Raw genomic sequence first — 25,300 nt, forward strand, 5'->3', positions numbered from 1 at the left:
ATGATATACGTCTCTTTTAATCCCCGAATCATTTCTCGAACATAATAAAAAATCACAAGAATCCCGCATTGAATGATTATCTGTCGTCCTTATCGATAAGATCCATCAAATGTCAAGCCGCGCGCCGCTACAGAGAAGTATTGATTTTTCAGACAATAAACTCAAACTTGATATTTTTGTTTCCCTTTTTTTCCAGGGTGGAAAAGCCAAAAGATAGAAGAAGATTGATTCATATCAAGCACTAAGATAATCTCGTCTCGACCGAGTCCTAACCTCAGATAAAGGATGCACTTTGGTTTATCGTGTCTGCAATATCAAACTTCCTTTTTTTCTCAAGTTTTTTTTTTTTTTTTTTTTAAAGAACTGATTTCTGGACCTTAAGACGTTTGTCATGAGAAACATAGCAGAAGAACCTACAAAGACTCTCTATGATCAATAACCTAAATTATTGTATTCTATGAATGTTTAATCTCCACCGACCAACGGTGAAGAATTCCGCAGCATCTTCCATTTCTGGCGACCAATGAGAATATAACCGATAGATATTGCTCGGTGGGAAAAGGATGTTGGATTTCCATCCGTTTCCTGGACTTTACAGCAGACATATATTTATCGGCTGTGAACTGTAAATCTATAGGAGTTACTACCATTGTCGGTGTGGACAAAAACTATCCGGTATGTACCTGTTCCTGGTGCTCAATCTCAACACCCTGTGGGTGGCAGTCTCCATAGCAATGCAGCACGGACATTACGATATGTGTAAGACTCAGATGAAATCGGATGAAGGCATTGTGTGGGAATATATGGCTTGTCAACCAGAATCCAAGGACATGACGCAATATCTCAAGGTTAGACTTGATCCACCAAACAGTACCTGTGGAGACCCTCCGGAGCCCTTCTGTGCAATGGTAAGAAACATCACGTATAAGATTGAACTGTGTAGTTGTCTAAACACCCATAAAAAGGGTTATCCCAAGATTAAAACTTATCGCCTAATTAGATAAATATCTGCTTGGTGAGGGTCCGACTCCCAGGACCTTTAGTGGTCTTTGGCCCTCACGTCTGAATGCATGCTGCCACTCCATTCACTTACTAGAAGTCTACCAAAAACAGTAGGGATGAGCACAACTCGAGCCCATCCAAAGTCCGTCCGAACCAGTATCAGCATTTGATTATCAGTGGTTGAAGAAGTTGGATGCAGCCCTAGAAAGTCATGGAAAACATGGATATAACCTATGGCCTATGGTTTTATACATGTTTTCAGAGCCCTTAGCGCTGCATTCAACTTCTTTAGCCACCAGTAATCAAATGCTGATAGTTTCGGATTCATATGGAGTAAAGCATGCTCGAATTGCTCTCATATCTAGAAGATACCAAAGAACTATACGTATTAGTTCCAGGAATAATAGCACTACAAAACAAGGTGCCAGCGGGGGTTGTCTCGACCAGAGATCATGCAATACAGTCCAAAAGATGCCCGGCAGCACTCAATTCCAAGTGAAAAAAATCAATGTTCTTTTATTTCATAACAAAAACAGGTGCATGGTAGCAAAAAGTCGACACAATGTTTTAACGGTTTCCTTGTCGTCGTTTTCAAGCATGAAAAGAACTATACTTGGCTAGGCCTGTGAGTCCCATAGAAAGCGAATGACGAGACAGGATGCATGTTCTACTGCCACTTCATTCAAACAGGGAAACGAGACCCGTGTTCTCGTAATCAGTGATGGTCCAACCAGTGTCAGACTGGCCCACCAGAGGACCAGAGGATCCTCCGGTGGGCCCCCAGCTTTAGAACCTGCACTACCACTGACTGACATGTTGTTTCTCACTAATTCTTCATTGGTGGGGCCCCAGGATCATTTCCTCTGGTGGGCCCCAGATACCCCATACTGACACAGGGTCCAACTACTGGGACACTTACATCTGTCCTGTTGATAGGTTACAAAAGTTTTAGGATAACCCCTTTAGAGGGCATCTGCAGGGCTGACTCTGGGGTCTCTCAGGTTTGCCTCAGGTGGCTGCCCCCTCACTGGCACCCAAATTACAGCCCCCCCCCCTCCCGCGCACGCCGGCCCGCAGCAAGCCGATCCTCCCCCCGCGTGCGCCGGCCCGCAGCAAGCCAAACCTCCGTGGCCCCGGACACTTACCACACACAGCACAGGACAAGGAGAGCTGCTGGGTGACATTGCGGGAGCCTGGCGCGACGCGGGGACAGCAGTCAGCGTGAAACAACAAAAATGACAGCAGAGGGACCATTATGCCGCCCCCTGCCGGACCGCAGAATCTGCCACCTGAGGCAGAATACTCATTTCGGCTCATGGCAGAAGCGGGCCTGGGCATCTGTTAATTAAAAAAAGATTTTGATCATTTGGGGTTTGGGTGTTCAGACCCCCACCGATTGTTAGAACCATGGGCAAGGGGAGCAGGGGGGCAGAAGTGCAAGGTCAAATTCTGCTTCATGTAGATCTATGCACATGACAGTATGATAGTCACATGACAGTCCCATAGACTTACATTAGGGGGGGGGGTCCTTCTTGTTGCATCCAGACCCCAACTGAGCGCTTAGAGCACCTAGGTCTTAACTGATCAAAACATTTGACGTTGTAAAAAAAATAAATAAATTAGCGACAGTGCCCATTTAAAAAAGATCTGTGCGTATACAGATTTGTCCTTCCTTACCTACCCTCATAGCTCTACATCTCCCAAGATAAGTGACATCAGATGACCAGCCATGAAAAACATTTTGCTGTACTCCGTCTGAGCTGCCGCCCAGTAGTTGTGCGTTGCGGATTGTTAAAGAAACATTCCACATTTTTTTGTTTATCTTTTTATTACTCCCCCATCAGCAGGCTCACATGTATACTTACCATTACTAATCTCCCCTTTTTGTTTAGTATAAAAATTCAGTTTTTTTCCCCAAGGCCTATAGAGGCAATCACGCTTACCTGAACCTAGAAAGGACTTCAATTTATCAATATAGACGTTTGATTTATTATTGCTGGGAAAAACCTTAAAGAAGCAGGCTGACATGTATACTTACCATGGTGTCCCGCAGCACGGCTTTATTCCAGTGGAGCGTCTCCGCTCAGATCCCACTTGCAGTGACGTCACAGCTCTTCTGTTCCCGTTAATCCTCCTGCGCTTCTGAGGGCCAGAAGTCAGGCGCTCTCATAGAGATGCATTAGAGAGTCGTGGACAGGTCACATGGGCACCAGCGGGATCCGAGCGGAGCCGTACCACCGGAATAAAGCCGTGTCACGGGACACCGATCAGCCAGGGTAAGTATACAGTACATGTCAGCCTGCTTCTTTAAGGTTTTTCCCAGTGATAATGTATCAAACTTCTATATTGATAAATTGAAGTCCTTACTAAGTTCAGGTAAGCGTGGACGCAGCGGAGAAAACTGAATTTTTATACTGAAAAAAAAAAAAAAAGTGGAGAGAGAAGTTAAAAGTGCATTGAGTTGCTGATAAAAAAATATGTCCTTGGAATTTTTAACAAGCAACCTATAAAATATGTACTGATGGATTAGGAAGGTATTATGTCTAGAACTGATACATTAGGCTATGAATAAATTATGGCGAGTTTGCTTTATATGGGTTAATCATCATGAGCAGCAGTCGGGGGAGGAAAGCATTATATAAGCAAAATGCAAAGCTGTAGGAGATACGGCGTCTTTATGAAGAAACATACATTTTTAATTCGGTGAGCAATTATAGGGAAGTGAACTAAATATTAGCAGACAACTGTTTAGTCCTGTTAGTAACGCCACAAATTGCGTCAGTAATTTGTACTGTTACTTCTAACCTACTTAGCTTCTATAGGAAACAAGGCTGTTATTCACTCTAGTTGGATAACCAGATGGATAAATCCAGGAGCCGATGCCCTATAGAATGGGTACTATTAAATAGTATTAGTTACTGTTCATAAGGGTGTGTTCACACGTACAGTATTTGCAGCAGATTTGATGGCCCACATTTGATTTGCTTTGGGGCCATGTTTATACGCTGTATGAGACTGCAGTACTGGCCGGATGATCTTCAGGGCTGCAGAGTTCTGATGCGGGTGCATCCGTGCGCGCATGCAGAGTTCAAATCTGCAGCAGATCCTGTACGTGTGAACACACCCTAAGGCCATGTTCACACATTGTAAAACACTGGCCATTCTGTGACCCGGCTAGGTCACAGAACGGCCGGTGTAACTGAAGATTATCTCGGACGGTGTTGCAGTACCGGCAGGATGATCTTAATTTCTGCTGAATTTGGATGCGGGCACACGCATGTGCGCCCGCATTCGAATTCCCCGCTGCACACAATGGAGCGTGCAGGTTCTTTGCGGCGGCTATTCAGTAAATAGCGGCTGCAGAAAACTGACATTTCAGTTTTTTTTGCATATACTATGTGTATATGCTCCGGCCGGGATCCCCTCTAATTGCAGCACAATGTAAGTTTAGTATTAATCATGGCCGTTGTTGCAAATCGCCAACAATGGCCGTGAATAATACTTAACTTATGTTGTGTGAACATGGCCTAACAATGTATTTGATCACAAGGTTCTGGTTAATGTGTATAAGGGATGAAATAAGCATGGCCTCCTTGACCATTGTTCCTACACTGGTTAGTTATATCATTAGATGAGTGTTAAAGGGGAACTCTTTCAATTCCAGTGCTCTCTGCTGCCACCTCTGTCCATGTCAGGAACTGTCCAGAACAGTAAAGGTTTTCTATGGGGATTTGCTCTTGCTCTGGACAGTTCCTACAATGGGCAGAGGTGGCAGCAGAGAGCTCTGTGTGAGACTGGAAAGAAATCACCACTTCCTGCAGGACATACAGCAGCTGATATGTACCAGAAAACTGCAGATTTTTTAATAGAAGTAAATTACAAATCTGTATAACTTGCTGGTACCAGTTGATTTGCAGAAAATAAATAAATAAATAAATAAAAATCACTGGAGTGCCCCTTTAAGTTTCTGGAATATTCACTGACAACAAGCAGCGAGTTGATAATAAGCTCACGAATAAGCTCATTTTATATAAAACTATAATGTATTATTAATATTATAGTGAGAACGGTATGGCCTGTTAGCATGTCTTCCTCTCATTGACGGATCTGCAGGACTGATCAGCATGTCGGTGCATCCCTCACTATAAATATATCTCGGGCAGGTTTAGTAGATATCCATCCGGCAGATATTTATCAGGAGTCGTGTAATGATTCCTTGTTATGTGACAGATAGAGATCCTCAACCAGATTGGGATAATGTATATGGGGACACGGCGGCGGGCGCTTTGTCAATCACTTTCCTGACATCATCCTCAGGATCCGACATCTCCGGGGCTGATTCTACCCGACAGATAAAGGCAACACATTGTCCTCTGCTATCCATCCCCCGTGACCCTCTATAAGACGGGACCCGCTATAGCTGGATACTATACATTCTGGGGTCACCGCATGGACCCCCCCCAAGTGCAATAATACTTCTCATTCCCTTAGAATTTACATAGTAGTTACATTCCATGTCACAGCAGAGGAGACAATGCTTTTATTAAAGATTTGCATCAAATAATCAATGGAATTAAATATGGACGCCGACGCCTGAGCTTTTTGGTTTGTCGCGTTTTATGTATCTAGGCAATAATCTATGAGCTGCATAAAAAATATAGAGATCTCGTCTGAGCTGGACTCCAGGCTCATAGCTGCAAAGTGAAAGATTAAGGGTAGCTTCACACGTACCGTATCGCTGCGTTTTTAACATGCGCGTTTTGATTTTCACATGAAAATCATGTGAAAATCAAAATGCGCATGTAAAAAACGCAGCAATACGGTACGTGTGAAGCTACCCTAAAGGGGTTATCCAGGATAAGAAAGAAGAAAACTACTTTCTTGAAAAAATAGCGCCACCCCCTGTCCTCAGGTTGTGTTTGGTATTATACTTCAGTCCCATTCACTTCAATGGAACGGAGCTGCAAAGGCACTAACCAACTGAGGACAGGGGTGGCGCTGTTTATGGAAGAAAGCGGCTGTGTTTTTCTAAGCCTGGACAACCCCTTTCTGATTTGTCATAAAAAAAGTTTCAAACAACTAACTACTGTAACACTAAGTCTAAAAATGACTAACCCCATACTCTGAAAGGAGCACTTTTGGCCATTTGGGGTCATTTGTGATACGTCACTGACATGTCAAATGTTTTCTGAAACTGAAGGTATGCTTTAAGGGGTATTCCACTCAAACATAACTTTTGACATGTTGCTGCCCATGGTGAGAATAACAATTCCTTCCATACTTGTTATTATCTATTCAGTCTCCTTCCCCCAATTTTTAGCTGCTGCTTTCTGCTGAAGACATAAAAATGTGTGTGTGAGCTTTTCTCTCTGTCTCCCCCTCTTCCCCCCCTCCCTTCTGAGACAGCTGATGTGAACAAGTTCCTGGCCGGCTGTATCTGCAACTAGAGATGAGCGAACCTGGCTGAGGTTCAGGTTCATACAAACCCAAAGCATTGGCATTTGAAACCTGCTTTCTTCCTGTTCCATGGGGAAGGTGAAGACAGCCCGAGTCCTGTCTGGAAAACAGGAATACAGCCTAGGCCTGCTTCGCTCATCTTTATCTGCAACATTGTAGCTTCTTTGTAATGCTGGGAGGAATAATCACAGTGAGTTCATCAGCAACCTGACCTCAGATTAACCCTCCCAGCAATATAAAGAAGCTACAATGTTGCAGATACAGTCTGCCAGGGACTTGTATACATCAGCCATCTCAGAGGGGGGAGGGGAGGATGAGGGATGAGGGATGAGGGTGAGATGTAGAGAACAGCTCACACACAGATTTTTTTGTCGTCAGCAGAAAGCAGCAGCTGAGAACTGGGGGAAGGAGACTGAATAGATAATAACAAGTCTGTAAGGAATTGTTATCCTTACCATGGGTGGCAACATATGAAAAGTTATGTTTGAGTGGAATACCTCTTTAGGGTATGATCACACTGAGCAAATACAGCTAAATTCCCGCCGTGCTCAGTGTCCTTTAGTGTGTAAATGGGAGGGTGCGCGTACGTCTGCTTCCTCCCCTCTCCGCTCAAAGAATTGACATGTCACTTCTGTGAGCGGAGAGCCGCAGCAGCGGAGGAGCATGCGCTCTCCCATAGATGGGCAGTGACACACTGAGACAGGTGGGATTCTGCGGCGGAAAGTTTCGAAAGTTATACAGATTTGTAAATTACTTCTATTTAAGAATCTCCAGCTTTCCTGTACTAATCAGCTGCTGTATGTCCTGCAGGAAGTGGTGTATTCTCTCCAGTCTGACACAGTGCTCTCTGCTGCCACCTCTGTCCATGTCAGGAACTGTCCATAGCAGTGCCAAATCCCCATAGAAAACCTTTCCTACTCTGGACAGTTCCTGACATGGACAGAGTTGGCAGCAGAGAGCACTGTGTCAGACTGGAAAAAAAGAAAGAGTTAGAGTTTTGAATGCGAGGAGCAAAAAACTGTATCGCTTTCTCCCCTAAAGGTCAGCGTAAATTTAGTATTCCTCATTTTAGACTTGCCAAGGTGATCAGTAGAGATGAGCAAACCTTAAACACGTTTGGGTTTGTTCGGTATTCGATTATGGTGGAGGAACGGGGATGGATGCAGCCATAAGGCTTCCTGGAAAACATAGATTCAGCCATAGGCCATAGGCTGCTTCCATCTTTTCCCAGACTCCCTAGGGCTGCATCCAACTTCTTCAGCCACCGGTAATCAAATACCCAAGGTTCGCTGATCCCTAGTGATCGATTGTTGGACCATCACTGATTCAACGTGAAGTATATAAAAACAATGGGGGAGATTAATCAAACATGGTGTAAAGTGAAACTGGCTCAGTTGCCCCTAGCAACCAATCAGATTCCACCTTTCATTTCTCTCAGACTCTTTGGAAAATGAAAGATGGAATCTGATTGGTTGCTAGGGGCAACTGGGCCACTTTCACTTTACACCATGTTTGATAAATCTCCCCTATAATAGGTATCCATTAATCTATATCTCAGATCCACCAGCTATATCTAACCATCCATCACCTGTATAACAAGTCGTGTCGCCACTACCAAAGGGTTAACCCTCCCGCCTCATCAGAAACCAAGCTTGCATTCATTAACACATCCATTCGGTTGTGCTGCTAAGATGCAGGTGCCAATCCTCTCTCCTGACATTGTGCGGATACGCTTGGCTAGCGAGCGCTCCGCTATTACAGCTGCTAACTCCGCACTATTCATCACTCCAACATCTGTACATTGTGTGCGGAGAGGCACCCAGGCGTCCACGCTGGGATAACTGCGAGCTAAAGTGCCACTTTCTTGGTGCTTTTTTTCTGGCGCTCGGTAGCTGTTAGCACCCGGGAGCCTGCAGGCAGCCATTACATATGTTTATCTGCTTTCTACAAAGACGGAAATCTTCTGCCTTTTTTATTTTTTTATTTTTATTTTTTTTTCTACTTTTGCTTTATGGCCAATCTGTGGCACACAACACACGGCCTGGGTGATTTACATGTTCTCACGTAGCTGACGTTTTAAGAGCAGGTGTGAGTTTAATTAAGAATGAGAGGAGCATAATGGAGGCTCCATAGGAATATCTCCCATCCGTGCAGCGCGGTATGAATTACATTTTGCTGATACTAAAGTAACTAAGTCATCCAGTATAATGGTTGGAAAGAATTCTGCCTAGTAGATCTTCCCCTGTTACAAGATCCGTAACCATTGTAGATTTAACTAGGTTAGTCTGATAAGATATATTAGTTAGTCTGATAAGATATATTGACAATTTGCTATTCTTGCATTGTTCAAACATATTAATGGGCAGTCACCAAAGACGGGCTTCTGCGTTGGTTATTTTTCCTTTAGTACATCTTCAGCAGGAGATTTTTCTTTTGTTTTTGTTTTTTTATACACCTGAATGCAGTTGGTTCGGAAGCAAACGCCTGAACGTCTGCAAACCTGTGTAAGACTGGTATAAATAAATGGCCCCTCCCCAATGTGTCTATATGTGTCTATACGTGTTTTGAGACTCGTAACTGACTCTTTGCATATATGTGATCACCCAGTGGTTGGGATTGGTGAATTGTGGCCTGTTGAGATTTTCGTAATTTTTTTTTTATTATGAGAAATTGGAATCCTTAAAGGGATATTCCCATCTTAACTAATATATAGTTATTATACTTTTACAGCTCTTTAAATGAAACATTTTTACAAATGCATTTACAGTACTTAGCAAACTGGCCTCCTCTTGTAAATGGATGTAAACTGATCACAGCAACCAATCACAGCTCAGAGTTTATTCTACCACGGCAGGAAACTGAGCTGTGATTGGTTTCTGTACGCAGTTTATACCAGTTTCTGTTTTACATGGGCTAGACCACTGCTTTTAGAGCCGAGTGGTGGTCGGTAAACTAGACTACGAGCTGTCAACAATGGGAGAGAAGGAGCAGCATATCAGGAGGAGACAAGGTTGGTAAATAATTGTATTTGCTAAAATATTTACCTTGATAGCAAGTCCAACAGGTATAACTATATCAGCTGAGATGGGAATATGCTTTTAATGAATTTTTTTGCAGAAATCAATAGTACAGGCGATTATAAGAAACTTTGTAATTGAGTTTATTAGCTGAAAATGCATTTTTATCATGAAAAAGCAGTTTGTTGCTCTCCCCCCTGTCTTCATGGTTCTCTATGGAGAGGGGAGGGGTGGAGGGAGATGAGACACCAAAACAGGACAACAAAGAGTTAATTTACAGCTACATCATGGGGCCTCTCTGACCTCTGAATACCAGCTTTCATACAGCTCCCACTGTGTAATCCTTTGTTCTTTGCCAGTGACTAATCTCACTCCTCCCCCCTCCCCTCTCCATAGATTACACAGGGCTCGATTGATGTAAAAGAGTCAAAATTTCCTGATAATGAGCAGTGAGAGAGAGGAGGAGGGGGAGGGGGACCTGGGGAAAGTCTTTTTAAATGCAGATAATGGCATATTTTCCTAATAAATCCAATTACAAAGTTTCTTAAAATCGCCTGTACGATTGATTCCTGCAAAAACAAACAAACGACAGTGATACTTTAAATTCTAGAAAAGGTAAGGGTGAAAACATTAGGGGACTATTCTAATGTGGGTCAGTGTTTGTTCCAATATATTGTGTGCGATAGTAAATGCGTCTAAGTAAAAAGTCGCAAACAAATTCACCTGGTACTGCAAGACATAGGCCCGCACCGGTTTTTGAAACTTTTTAAAAAGTTGCCGCAGAAAACCCTGTCAGTTCACAAAATGGAGCGTGCGGCTCCGGCCGCACATTCCATTGTGAGCAGCGGGGAATTTAGATGCGAGCGTGCAAGGGTGCGCCCACATCCGAATTCAGTGGCGTTAAAGATCACTGCAGTACCGGCCGGGATGATCTTTTCTGAGACCGGTCGTCCCGTGTCCCGACCAGGTCACGGAACGGCCGGTCTCATACAAAGTGTGAACATAGCCTTGAGCTGTTTGGCCTAAGGGCCCTATTCCACCCGACGATTATCGTTCGCATAATTTGTTAACGATTAACAATCTCAAACGACCGCTATTGCAAAAGACCTGAAAACGTTCACTCGTTTCCATGGAACGATAATCGTTACTTATAATCGTATTTGCGATCGTTTTTTCTTCTCTATTTCTTCGCTATTGCGCTCGTATCTACTGCGAACGACCGAACGACGTCTTATTCAATGCGAACGATTTGCAAAGGTTTTGCGAACGAGCAACGATAAAAATAGGTCCAGGTCTTATAAAGCGATCAACAATTTCTCGTTCGGTCGTTAATCGTTAACTGCATTTCAACCGAACGATTTGAACATTTTAACGATAATCTGAACGGTAATCGTCCGGTGGAATAGGGCCCTAACTGAAGATCGGACCTGGTCCATGGAGCCTAGTATGCTGACAGATCTAGTTTATATGTTCTCTAGCTATGACCCTCCCCCCATGGAACAATTTCCCACCATTCCCACCCATCTCTATGGTGCGCTATACTTCCACCGTTAATACGCCGCCCATTTATTATGCGCACGTCAGACGCCTCACTTTATAAATGCAACACAGTTTGCGATCGTAGACGAGGGAATTGCGACCTGCAGATTTCCTGAAAACGTTGTAATATTTTCGCCCAGATGCCGCCTTGTTTGTTTAGTATTTTTTTTGCAAAGTGAGAGGCCCCTAATGCGCTTGTCCGACCCCCGGAGAATGGTCGTAATGTAACTAATCTGCAATCTATCTCTCTCAGATATAAACTAATCTGAGGCTGACAGCCCAGACAGCTGGATATTCAATTACCAGTAATGACACTGTTCAGTGAGAGCAGGAGATACATTCTCTCCCTGTTCTGTCACATTGTCACGTTGCATTATATTAGTGATCCTGATATTGGTGGAAAAAAAATAATAATAATAAAATCAAATCCTCCTGCATTATATATCCAGTGTACACGGCGTCGGGAGGACGTTCTATAAATGCACAATCATTCCCATTTGGTTAGAAGGAGCGATGGCTGTAAACATTGCGGGGACTTCAATGACTGGAGCCGTCATTAGCGGATCCGGTATAATTACCGCCTGCTACCGACCCTCCTGCAAAGCTCATTAGACGCCGTGTCAGCCGCTTCTACTATATACTACTGTATACTTGGCATATATACATTTCACTTAAAGGCGATAGATTATGCAAACTTAGGGCCCTATTACACGGAGCGATAATCAACCGAATCGGACGATTATCGCTCCATGTAATAACGATCAGCCGATTACAACGATCATCATGGTTGGTTTTAGGTTTAGACACCAACCTCGCATTGCTACATGTAACAGCGATGCACGGCCAACGGCTGACGATTCCCCAAACACCTGACACCTTACCTCTCCCCGCTCCGGGTCTTCTCTCCTGTGCTCCACAGCTTTCTGATCCCGGCGGCTGCAGCATCTGACCAGCCTGTCAGCTGACAGGCGGCTCAGCCAATCACACGCCATGGTGGTCCCGTCCTGTGCTTGGCTCAACGGCCTGTCAGCTGACAGGCTGCTCAGATGCTGCAGCCGTCCAGACCAGGAAGCTACGGAGCACAGGAGAGAAGACCGGGAGCTGGGAGAGGTAAGGTATCAGGTGTCTGGGCAAGGGCTGCATGGACATCGCTAACGATGTCCATGCAGCCCTTACTGCCCGATTATCGGGCCGTCTATTATGTCCAATAAATGAGCGCTTTAGCAGATCGGTGCTTGTTTAGGAAAATGATCGGCCCGTGTAATAGGACCCTTAACCAAATGCATTGGGATGGGATTCTAGCCAGTGGCAGATTAATGGTCGCACAAAGACCAGTGCGCATACATGGACACCTAGGGCCATGTTCACACTGCATAGATTTCCTAAGGGGAATGGTAAATGGTAAAGATTAGAAGGAACGACTGGGAATAATGTATGGGGAGAGCGCCAAATTTTTATTGTCTTATAACTCCTGCATTGTTCCCTGGGAAAAAAAAAATTATAGAAGCAAAACAGCTCTTCTCTAGATGGAAGGTGTTAGCTCTCTGTTGCCACCTACTGCAAGTTGCTTTACTGTAGGTCAATGTTTGATGTTTGTTCATCACCAATTTAGTTTTCTTTCAAATCAACTGGTGCCAGACAGTGCCAGAGATTTGTAATTTACTTCTATTAAAAAAATCTCCAGTCTTCCAGTACTTTTCAGCTGCTGTATGTCCTGCAGGAAGTGGTGTATTCTCTCCAGTCTGGCACAGTGCTCTCTGCTGCCACCTCTGTCCATGTCAGGAACTGTCCAGAGCAGTGCCAAATCCCCATAGAAAACCTCTCCTGCTCTGGACAGTTCCTGACATGGACAGAGGTGGCAGCAGAGAGCACTGTGTAAGACTGTTAAGAATACACCACTTCCTGCAGGACATACAGCAGCTGATAAGTACTGGAAGACTGGAAATTTTTTTTTTATAGACGTAAATTACAAACCACTGGCACCAGATGATTTGAAATGTGAACAACAACTTTAAGGTGAATCTGTCAGCTGCAATTCATGTTCCCACCTTCTGACACTGTTAGATAACTGTAAGGACCCCCCTTGGATCCCTGACCCAGCTTGGGGCTCAGCTTCTGGCTCATTCTTAGTCAAGCAGATATGGGAGGGGGAGCAAGGACATATTCCAGCAGCAGATCAGAAGCTTGGGAACACCTCTTTGACACTTTGCACCAAAGAATAAAAGCATTTTCAATGTTCTGGAAGCTCAACTGAATAAATGAAAGCTACCATATGTATCTTTGACTTAAAGGGAACCTGTCACGGGGGGTGCCGGGGTGACAGGCTCCCGACCACCCGCTACAGCCCCCTATACTCACCTGATCCCGCCGGGTCCCGCTTCTGGATCCGGTCGGGTCATGGAGATCTCAGCCGCTGCAGCCCGGCGCGCGCGCTGAGAGATGACTCCAACGCTCATAGAGAATGACAGGAGAGTCCAGCACTCCGTCATTCTCTATGAGCGTTGGACTCATCTCTCAGCGCGCGCGCCGGGATGCAGGGGCTGTTATCTCCGTTACCCGACCGGATCCAAAAGCGGAAAGCGGGACCCGGCGGGATCAGGTGAGTATAGGGGGCTGTAGCGAGGGGTCGGGAACCTGTCACCCCGGCACGGGGGTGACAGGTTCCCTTTAAGAGCTATCTAACAGTGTCAGGAGTTGGATGCTGACAGATTGAGAACCTTAAAGGAAAAGTCTGGCCAAATTTTTATTAAATTATTGTATTGCCCCCCAAAAGTTATACAAATCCCCAATATACACTTATTACGGGAAATGCTTATAAAGTGCTTTTTTTCCCTGCACTTACTACTGCATCAAGGCTTCACTTCCTGGATAACATGGTGATGTCACTTCCTGGAAAACATGGTGATGTCACTTCCTGGATAAAAAATGGTAATGTCACTTCCTGGATAACATAGTGATGTCACTTCTTGGATAAAATGGTGATGTCACTTCCTGGATAAAATGGTGATGTCACAACCCATCTCCCAGAGCTGTGCGGGCTGTGGCTGCTGGAGGGGATGATGGCAGAGGGATGCTCAGTGCCCCTCCAGTGCCCTGTGTCCCTCAGTGTTCCCTCTGCCATCATCCTCTCCAGCAGCCACAGCCTTCACAGCTCTGGGAGTCGGGTCGTGACATCACCATGTTATCCAGGAAGTGACATCACCATGTTATCCAGGAAGTGAAGCCTTGATGCAGTAGTAAGTGCAGGAAAAAAAAACCTTTATAAGCATTTCTGGTAATGAGTGTATATTGGTGATTTGGATAACTTTTGGGGGGGCAATACAATTCTTTAATAAAAATTTTCACTGGACTTCTCCTTTAACAGATGACTACAGATTATGCAATAATTAGTTCTGAAAAAAAAGAAAAAACATGATTCCACATGCTCTGTCGGGAGTAGTTTATGCTATATGGTGTCCATATGTGCACCCCTAGTGACTGTCATGTAAACTACAGCCCCTTGAGGGTTTTGTTAGCGTGTCTTGCAACTGTATCATGGGAGTCATTAACTAACATCAGAGAAAGGTAAGGATGGACACATCTTCACATCGCTCACATTGCTGCTGATGAAGACCTAATGTTCGTGGTAATGGGTGACCGGCACTTTTCATAGATTGAGGAGTACTTTCTAGTTAATTACCCCCTATGGCATTGATAGATAATGCCGGGATGCTGATTTGTTCGGTTTTGCGTTTGTAGAATTAAACACTTTTCCTCTCTATTGAGGAGTGAGAAGGACATCAATATTCCATGCGTTCACCACCTGCCTCAGATAAAGTTTAAAGCAGTTGTTGCAGAGTGAAGTTATCTGAATTAATAAACAGGTAGACACAATGGCGTGTATCAGCAGCAGGGGCTAGTGCCGCCCCTCTGAGAACACATTGCCACACATTTATTCTATCAATGTATTCTGCCATTATCCTGAAAACCCAGGAGCCTGTGGTGTATTTGTATCATGGTACAATGGGGGTCATTTACAATAGGTCACAACAGCGCTCTTAAATACATCGCCTTTATAACCCAATTGATGCAGACAAAAATTATAAGCTAGATCACCAACTAAAGGAAAAACTGAGGGCTCTGTCATTTTAACAAACTGCATAGATCAATAGTACAAGCAAATATATCTTATGCAAAACAACAACTTTGTAATATATTTTATGGGGCTAAAATTGTACCATTAAAAGTGAGGGCACTCTCATTTCAACAAACTGCATAGATCATTAGTACAAATTTTACTTAAAAAAAAGCTTTAGTGATATATCTTACCAAACAAAATATATCTTATCAGACAAAAATTGTACCTTTTGTCTGTTAAGATATATTACAAAGCAGCTTCCCTCCCTCTTCCTGCAAAATGTCTTCCATCATTTTCCAACATCTTCCATTTTGACAAATCCGCTCAGTACCATCCTGTACCTAGCTCAGAGATCAAAGTCTACGGGGCAAATCTATAGAGGAGGCAGGAGGGAGATGAGATGAAGAGTGCCTGGGTATAGGTAGAGAGAGTGAGAGACAGATAAAAGACAGCTCTATAAGAGGTCTCATCCCATGGTTTTATACACAGTTTAGATTGCTCACTACAGCTTTATTATGGCTTCAATGCTGCTGCCTTTTAGGCAGCGTACAAAGACAGTACAGGATCTCCTCCTCTGTGTGTGCAGAAACTATAGACATTAGGTTCTGCCTATCGGCTATGGAACATCTGAAAATTACAGATTTGCAGAGCAGAAATCTACAAAAAAATTCCATAGATTAGATCCTAAAAATATTTATATCCTAAAAAACAAAAAAAAAGTGCTAATGCAGAATTCAGGGTCCCTGAAGAAAGGAAGTATAATTTTAGGCCCAACAAACTGCCTGTATTTTGGCTCCCAAAGTATGATGAGGGCTACAAAGTTCCTGTGCCCAAGATCCAGACTCCTAATTCTAAAGTAACTCAGACTAGCAAGGAGATAGATGGTGCAATGCCACAATGGAGCACCCCCCCCTCCCCCACCTTACCCACCAATGAGTTTCACTGTCCTGTCTCAAGGAGAACCACTCTTTAATTCAGGGGGTACTGTTGCAATTCTATTAAAAAAAAAAAGCTTATAGGTGCATCTACCGATCCCCCATGATTGACACCTTTCCCACTTGTCCATGTTGCTACTAGCCCCAGATTCAAACATTTACTAATGATTTCCGTTTTACATCATTGCATCGGGCCAGGAAACTACATCTCCCAGCATGCATTGCCACTGAGAGCCAACTGCTAGATACCCTACCCTGTCTTTTAGTAAATGCCTATCACTGGCTATATATGTTACTGTCTATTCATCTACATAGATAGATTAGAAAAAGAGAGAGAGAGAGAGATTAAACAACAGTGTCTCCTTTCCCCTATACTACTCAGGAGAGCCTGTTGTTTCCCCAACCTTGGCCAGCTGATCACTGTGTGATGTCAGTGGTAAGTGGGGTTATAGAGAAGGTGTTACAAAAAATATGCATGAGCCAAAAAAGACAGAAATGGCTGCACATCGCACCCATGGTTGACCTGAAAGCTTGTTCAGCTACATTTAAAAAACAACATCAGAAGTTACTATATAATTTGATCAAACCATATTGCCTCATGTACCAACGCGCAGGACATGAGTCCCTAACCAAAAAACATCACTGTGCCGGTCAGTGAACACAATCCTGGCAAAGTGTGCACATGCAGAAAAGGGGGGCCACGGAATGGCCCTGCAACCCCAATGTCACAGGACCAAACCCCTAAGGGGCTTGCCTGGCAACAGAAGAGACAGATTATGTGACCTCTGTCTCAGAAGGGAGGGGGAGGACAAAGGAGTGGTGACAGAGTGGACCAGGAAGTGAGGATTTTCTGCAGCTTCAGGATGTGAGTCAGGATGTGCTGCAGACAAATGGACCAACCTATTACATGGGGGACATGGTTAAATCTTTAATAACCTGAGATCACCTTTAAGGGCTTTGCAGTAAAGCATGTCATGCCAAGAATATACAGTAGCATGGACTCCATTCAAAGATGTGAGCCCCTACTCCTGTATAGTACATTTCAGTGATCACAAAATAATCAATGAAAATGATAAAAAAAAAAAAAAAAAATTGAAAGAATTTTTTTTAATTCCAAATTATTTTGCTCAACTCAAGTCAATGTCCTTTTTATTTCTTGTGCATTTTCCATAGAATTTTCATCATTATTTTTTGTGTCTTTTTAACCATTCTTTTATGACCTCATCCACTCATGGGTATACCAGCCATTGCCACTTCTGTTATATAAAAAGAAAGAAAACCAAGCTGTAAGCATGACCTAATAGACATGAAGTCATCACAATTCTTTTTTTTTTCTGTCAGGTTGCATTAGCTGCCCCATATCTCCTCCCCCGTATACAACCAACAGGGCATTGTCTTATCCTGCATAAGCAGAGAAAGCAGCTGGTGAGGGAGCCGTGGTTTGCTGATGCTAAATGATAAATATGCAATGGCAGGATATCATCTGTGTATGTGTACAGTGGGGGGGCAGTTAGTCGCATGTAGCAGACTTTGTCCAAAATTTAAAGGGGCTATCCAATCTTAAAAAAACATGGCCGCTTTCTTCCACAAACAGCACCGCTCCGGTCCTCAGGTTGGATGCGGTTATGCAGCTCAGTTCTATTGAAGTGAATGGAGTTGAATTGCAATACCACACACAACCTGAGGACAGGGGTGGCGTTGTTTATGCAAGAAAGTAGCTGTGCTTTTTCTAATTCTGGATGACCCCTTTAAGAGAAATCAGCTGATTTTCATTCACAAGAAATCTGTAACGAACTTTGCCAAGTGTGAATTCACCCTAAAAGGCCTCCTATAATAAAGGAGTTATCCAACCTTGATCACTTTAACCAACATTGATGGGCTATCCTCAGGAAAGGTCATCAGTATTGGATCAGCAGGGGTCGGACTTTCTGCTCCCCTGACAATCAGCTGTTTGAAGGGGCTGTAATGCTCATGTAATGAGTCGGACCCCCGCTGTTCTAACTGTTATGGTCTATTCTCTAGATGGCCCATTATTTTTTTACAGCTGGGTAACCCCTATAATGAGACCTATTTAGCTCCAGATTATCACATGATCTGAATGATGATGGTCCTAGAAAGGAATGTACGGTTAAAGTGTTACTGTCGTTTTTTTTTTTTTTTGCAGAAATCAATAGTACAGGTGATTGTAGGAAACTATGTAATTTTTAAATATGCCATTATCTGCATTTAAAAAGACTTTGCCCAGCCCCCCCCCCTCCTCTCTCTCTCTCATCCACTGCATATTATCAGGAAATCTCAACTCTTTTACATTAGTCGAGCCCTGTGTAACCTATGGAGGGGAGAGGAGGGAGGAGGAAGATTAGTCACCAGCAGAGAGCAGAGAACAAAGGATTACACAGCAGGACCTGTGTGAAATGCGTCAGCATTTAGAGATCAGAGAGGTCAGTGCTGAATTCAGAAGAGAGAGCTCGGTGATGTAGCTGTAAATTAACCCTTTGTTGTCCTGTTTTGGTGCCTCATCTCCCTCCACCCCTCCCCTCTCCATAGAGAACCATGAAGACAGGGGGGAGAGCTTCAAACTGCTTTTTTATGAAAGAAATGCATTTTTTGCCTACTAAACCCAATTACAAAGTTTCTTAAAATCACCTGTACTATTGATTTCTGCAAAAAAAAAAAAAAATTAAACGACAGTGACACTTAAAAAAAAAATGTTTTCAATTTTTGCATTTTAGTTTTTCCCTCCTTGTGTTTAAAAGGCCATAGCATTTGCATTTTTTCACCTAGAAACCCACATGAGCCCTGATTTTTTGCATCACTAATTGTACTTTGCAATGACAGGCTGAATTTTTTTCATAAGGTACACTGCGAAACTAGGAAAAAATTCAAAGTGTGGCGAAATTGAAAAAAAAAAAACATGCATTTCTTTATTTGTTTTTTTTTTTTGTTTTTACGCCGCTCACCCTGGGATAAAACTGACTTCTTATATATGTTCCTCAAGTCGTTACGATTATAACAGTATGTAACTTGTATAACTTTTATTGTATCTGATGGCCTGTGAAAAATTCAAACCATTGTTAACAAATATATGTTCCTTAAAAATTTTTGTGTTTTTTAGATGTGCAAAGGCCATCTTGTCATGCTATATGTTATCAAATTATTAAAGGGTAACTGGCAAGCTGAAAACAAGGGATATAGATTTTGCCCACAGCTAGACAGAGCAATTTGTCACTATTCCGGGGGCACCTTTGTTATCTTTCTAGTCCTTTCCAGCCCTGAGATATAAGTTTTTTTGTTGTTTTTTCTGAAATATGTAAATTTGGCTCAAGTGCCCTGGGGGTGTTCCTGGGCACTTGAGCCTAATTTACATATTTCCAAATAAAAGCTTATATCTCAGGGCTGGAAAGGACTATAAAGATAACAAAGGTACCCCCGGAATAGTGACAAGTTGCTCTGTCTAGCTGTGGGCAAAATCCATACCCCTGTTTTCCCCCTGCCAGTTCCCCTTTAATAAATGATAACATATAGTATAACAAGGACCTCTATAGGTGACTTCCTGATTTAAGGTGGAAATGCAATTTTTTTTTTACATATTTTTGTATGTAGCTATGAGACTATGATCACATGGGTTATTTTAGGTAAGCCGCTGCTTGCGAAAGGACGAGTGTACCTTTAGGTCCCAAAATAATTATCATATAGTAAAAAAAAGAAGAAAATGAAGCTGTAAGTGCCAGAGAGACATTGGGTAATTCATCTCTCACAAAGCCTCACATCACTACAACTTTCTCAGTTCAGCCGAAAGGAAAAAAAAAAAAAAGTCTCTGTAGCTTTGCCTGGTGGCAGTGCCAGATCAACTGCAAATAAACTGCTCTGCTGATCTGCAGCTTTGCGTGGAGTGACTCCGACCCGGGCTGGAGGAGTGGAAGGCAGCATGCGGCTATGGGGCGGGGGTGCTGAGCCAGGAGAAATTGAGAAGCCTGAGTGCAGCTCTATTTTTCTCAGCCAATCTAAACTAAATTAAGAAATCTCTTCTCCTGGCGCATCCTCCTCCACCAGCAGAGACAGGGTTACATCACAAGCGTGCATTAATTACCCTTAATCTATTCTTTGGACGCTCTTTGCATATTGTACTGCACTGCGGATACGGTTGGCACATTATAAATAAATGCTAATTACCCGCACGGCAGACGGGACATATCAGGCATCGGGAAGAAACGGCAAGATAAGAGATAGAGGAGATAAGAGGGTCGTGTACTACGAGGAAACCGCCTGGCGATGTCGCTTCCAACCCTCGGGGGGGTGTAGGAATATATTTACAAACAAGTCCTATAAATTAGGCTGTGTTCAGACTGAAGGATAGTGCAGTATGCAGCATCGCAGCAAAACAATGGGCACTGCAGTGGGAACTCATAAACACAGGGTTAAGAGGTCAGTACCAGCAGCCAGTAGGGCAGGGATGGGGAACCTCCGGCCCTCCAGATGGGGCAAAACTACAATATCCATCATGCCTGGATGGACAAAGCTTTATGCAGCACATAGCTACACCATGTGTGCGTCGGCTCTGCTACACCATGCGGGCATCAGCTCTGCTACATCATCAGCTAATGTGTAATACATACTGGGGTAATGTGATGCGGAATCAGTGGAAAAAAAAACTGTGTCCTGTGTTTACTGTGCAATAGTAATGACAGCAAGGGGCAGGAAAGAAAGCTAAGGGGGCGAGTACGCAAATGAACCAGTCAGGGAGATGCATGATGGGAAATGTAGTTTCCTATCTTGGATATAGCCCGGCTTTTAGAAAAACTTGTAACTCAGGAACGGCAGCAGCTAGAAAGACAGGAGACGGCTCAACATACTCCAGGGGACTTGGTGAGTAAGAGCAGCTAGCATTTCATTTTTTCACTGTTAGGTGGATAATCCCTTTAAAAGGGGCTATCCATGATTGCACAAACACAGCTGCTTGTTTTTCACATAAAACAGCACCGCTCCTATCCTTAGGTTGTATGTGGTATCGCAAGTCCACTCTATCTCACTTCAATGAAACTGAGCTGCAATATCACACACAAACTGAGGACAACAGTAGCCCTATTTATAAAAAAAAAAGCTATGTTTTTGTAAACCTGAATAACCCCTTTTGAAGGCGTACCCCGACTAAATGTTTTTGTTTGTTTTGTTTTTTTTTCTTTCAAATCAACTGGGGTCAGAGGGTTATACAGATTTGTAATTTACTTCTATTAAAAAATGTTCAGTATTCTAGTACTTAACAGCTGCTGTATGTCCTGCAGGAAGTGGTGTATTCTTTCCAGTCTGACACAGTGCTCTCTGCTGCCACCTCTGTCCATGTCAGGAATTGTCCGGAGCTGTAGCAAATCCTCATCGGAAACGTCTCCTGCTCTGGACAGTTCCTGACATGGACAGAGGTGGCAGCAGAGAGCACTGTGTCAGACTGGAGAGAATACACCACTTCCTGTAGGGAATGCAGCACAACTTTCAGGCACCAGTTGATTTGAAAGGATTTTTTTTTTTTATGTAAAAAGCTTCTCTGCTAACCAATATGGGATGTCAATGACGAGATTAATGGCTTGGTAGATTTCGAGCAGTATGTTGTAGTCTGACATGGCGCACATTCCAGCTTTGGTCCTCCATGGATTTCTATGTTCCTATGTTGCTGATGAGTTCTCATTTCCTTCCTGATACAATATGTATGAAACACACTGAAGCAATATTTCTTCTATAATATTACAAGTCAAATCTGATTAAAATGGGTGTTTTTTTAGTGATCACCTAAATCATCATTTACTGTATGTTGTTGTGACATCCATCTTACTGGAGCCATGAACTGATGCTTTTAGTGGGATCTGAGAAGCATCTGGTGTGTATGGGGATGTCCCAGAAGGATTGGGCTGTTGGACTGCAGTATGCCTGATCATTCATTGTACATTCACAGGTAGAGATGAGCGCAACTGGATTTTGCCATTTGAATGCCGGTGGCTGAAGAAGTTGGAGTTAGAAAAACTTGAATACAGCCATGGGCAGGAAAAATCACTGTCTGATCGATAAGAAATATGGTCAGCTTTAGATAATACAAACAAAAAGGAGCAGGGCAAAGGCAGAAGTCCCTGCTTCTGTATTCTGAACATTCAGTATATGCCTCTCCACTCAGCATCTACAGGAGCAGGGACGCCTATCTGCTGTTCATGCTTCTGTACTCTGAGCTAGACATGCAGTGTATGAAGAGCATTCTAATCAAAGAATGTGTCCACCTGTCCCGGCAAATGTTATCTGTGCAGCAAATCATATGGTGTATGTCTCTCAGGACCTGCAGGAGCAGGGACGCCTATCTGCTGTTCATGCTTCTGTACTCTGCACTAGACATGCTGTGTATGAAGAGCCTTTTAATCAAAGAGTGTGTCCACCCAATCTGGTAACTGTTATCTGTACAGCAAAGCATATGGTGTATGTTTCTCAGGACCTACAGGAGCAGGGACGCCTATCTGCTGTTCATGCTTCTGTAACATGAAATGTATAAAGAGCCCTTGAACCAAAAAATGTGTCCACCTGGCCCGGTGACTGTTAACCGAGCAGCAAGGCATATGGTGCATGTCTCTCCACTTAGGACATACAGGAGCAAGGACGCCTATCTGCTGTTCATGCTTCTAAACGCTAATCAACGCATGTATGCAGCACTGGGACCACAGAATGTTTCCAGCAATCCATCACAGCGACTGTTAACTGAGAAGCAAGGCATAGAGTGTATACAGGAGCAGGGACTCCTATCTTTGCAAAAGTGCCTGCTCCTGCATCTAGTTTCCACGGTGTCCTATGCTGATAGCTTCCCTGCTTCTGTACACTGAACAGGAAGGCGTACACTCTATGCAGAACCCCGGGAACAAATTTGTGGACTTCTAAGCGAGCAGCAAGGCATACAGTATCTGTCTGTCCGTACCTGCTCCTGCATCTAGTTTCTATGGTGTCCTATGCTGAATGGAATCTGACACCTGATTTGAGTGGAAAAAAAAAGACAAAAGAGATTCGCTCATCTAATTCCCGCCTAGGATTCTAAGGTCACAGCTTTTTTTTGTTGCTGGTTCTGATATTATCCTTCTATATTAATATATCTTAATAAGCCGCCCACATCCATTGCTATTTGTGGTGGACATACCCTATTGCTCATATCATCTAAGCTAAACATTGTGGATTTTAGGTAGAGACCAGATGTTGGCGCAAATTTTTGTGACAAGCACTATATATATATATATATACTCCTGGGGGGACATTTATGAAGACTGACATACTCATATGTCGCCCCGCCCCCTTTTCCCGACACACGCCCCTTGGTGAACCTGGCTGGCCCTGCGCCCGGCACAACAAATCTGCACCTGCCTTGTATCAGGATTTATGCTTGCGACCAGGCGAAAATCATGATAAATCGGCCGTGGGAAAAGGTCATGCCTCCTTCCTTCCTTGCCGTGACCCCCCCCCATCAGGTGAGCCGGAAATATGGCAGGCGTACGCCAGGGAGAAGGGACAAATCTGCACCTTCCCCCCCATCGAATGCCCCTGCTGCAGCCTATGTATCTATCCCTTTTGGTATACTTGCTCAGCAATGATACAGCCTGTGATTGGCTGCCACAATGTCAACATGTCGCAGTTGGGGGTCTAGTCTACAGAGACTGGTGGGGGACCATAGCAATGTCACCGAGGATCCGGCAGATGAGTATAGTGTACCTTATATCCATCCTTGTGGATATTGCGGTCAGGTAATCCGCAGCATAATCTGCAACGATAGCATCTGATTAGATGGAAACAATCCGCAGCAAATCCGTCCCTTGTGCATTTACTTTTCTAAGGGCTTAGGCTTTTGCTTCATTTAGGCCTTACATTTACCTGGTTACCGGCCCACATTTACCTGGTTACCGGCCCCCATAAGTGTGTGTATTATTCTTCCGCATTCTAGATAATTTGTTCACCGGGGGGGTCGAGAACATTCATTCATAATAATAGCTTCAGTGCCTGTTTGCATTGCGCAGCTTGTTACTTAGACACGCACAGCTCATCGGATTACTTAAAGGGCTATATCTGGAGGTCCCTAGGGGATATGTTAGTACAAGACCTGAGGGTGATTGGAGTGAAGATACCGACTCGTAACAAACACCAAAGAGCGGCCGTAAATCTGCATCTGTTTAATACCCGTCCAGTCTATAGCACATATAGAATGAGGTTTAGCAGCACTTTGATCTGTAAGTACACGATCACTGGGTCGCTTTGTAGTGCGGTGTAGGTTTTGTGTCGTAGCCCGAGGATCTTGATAAATATTCTATTTCCTGGTTAGATAGCGGTCTCTATCGCCAATACTCTGCCTCTCATTAGTGCAAAGTGATTAACCTATTGATTACCAATAGTGCCTTATTAAGCCGAAATTACAGCCCTCGGAGTGGGGGCCACTCGATGAGGCTTCTCTAATCTTATAAAAAATTCATACACTCTATATATAGGACAGGTGGAGAGACGCGGCGCAGTATAGAAGAGCCGGTTCATGTTTAGCTGATATGATGAGTAACGCTTTTATTTGTGGACACATTGAGATAGGATAACGGACGGGCCGTGTGCACTACCTGGGAGGATGGGAATTGGATTGTTTGACCAGCAGTGAAGCCAACTAATCATTAACACTTGCCTTGGGGCTAGAGCTATACTGCGACTATGGCCACGTGATGTGTGTCACGGCTAATGAAGTGAATGAGGTCACGTTGCATTTTGGATGGATTTTTTGTTGGCTGTTGGGTCGAAGTTTCGAGTCGCAACGTAACCAAGCTCGCTTTTATTAGCTGCAATGCAGGGAGCTTGACACAGTGATCTTTGGCTGCAACATATCTTGTCATCTCCAGCCTTAAAGGTAACATCAGATGTGAACCCTTTACACTACATACAAAAGTATGAAAGGTAGTTAAGTTACCCAATCGTTGTATTGTTCTTCTCCCCCATGGACCTTGTATTGTTCTTCTCCCCCATGGACCTGATCATTTCCTGGTTTCTTCTTTGAACAACAGTGCACACACTTTCCCACAATCCCCATTACTTGCAAGCTCAGTGGAGGCCAACTGCCACTACTTGCTGGAGATTGCAGTTGAACATACACATAGGGCGACATGTATCATCCGGCGTATTTGCGAATAAAATATTCGCATATCGGCACTTTCCGCCGAGTACGCCGGGGGGCGGGGAGGGTGTCTGGA

At 43.8% G+C, this 25,300-nt stretch overlaps 1 protein-coding gene across 5 annotated transcripts in view; it reads left to right on the forward strand.

Moving 5' to 3' along the window:
• Window positions 1-25,300, forward strand: part of NTNG1 (netrin G1) — a 227,294-nt gene that overhangs the window by 21,430 nt on the left and 180,564 nt on the right. For all 5 annotated transcript variants that reach the window (XM_069969024.1, XM_069969026.1, XM_069969027.1 and 2 more), the window contains exon 2: window positions 197-908. In XM_069969024.1, coding sequence (XP_069825125.1) covers window positions 678-908 — 231 coding nt within the window. In that variant the 5' untranslated portion in view covers window positions 197-677. The remainder of the gene's footprint in view (window positions 1-196; window positions 909-25,300) is intronic.

Source organism: Dendropsophus ebraccatus, chromosome 4, assembly GCF_027789765.1.
Source record: "Dendropsophus ebraccatus isolate aDenEbr1 chromosome 4, aDenEbr1.pat, whole genome shotgun sequence".
Classification (NCBI taxonomy): Eukaryota; Metazoa; Chordata; class Amphibia; order Anura; family Hylidae; genus Dendropsophus; species Dendropsophus ebraccatus.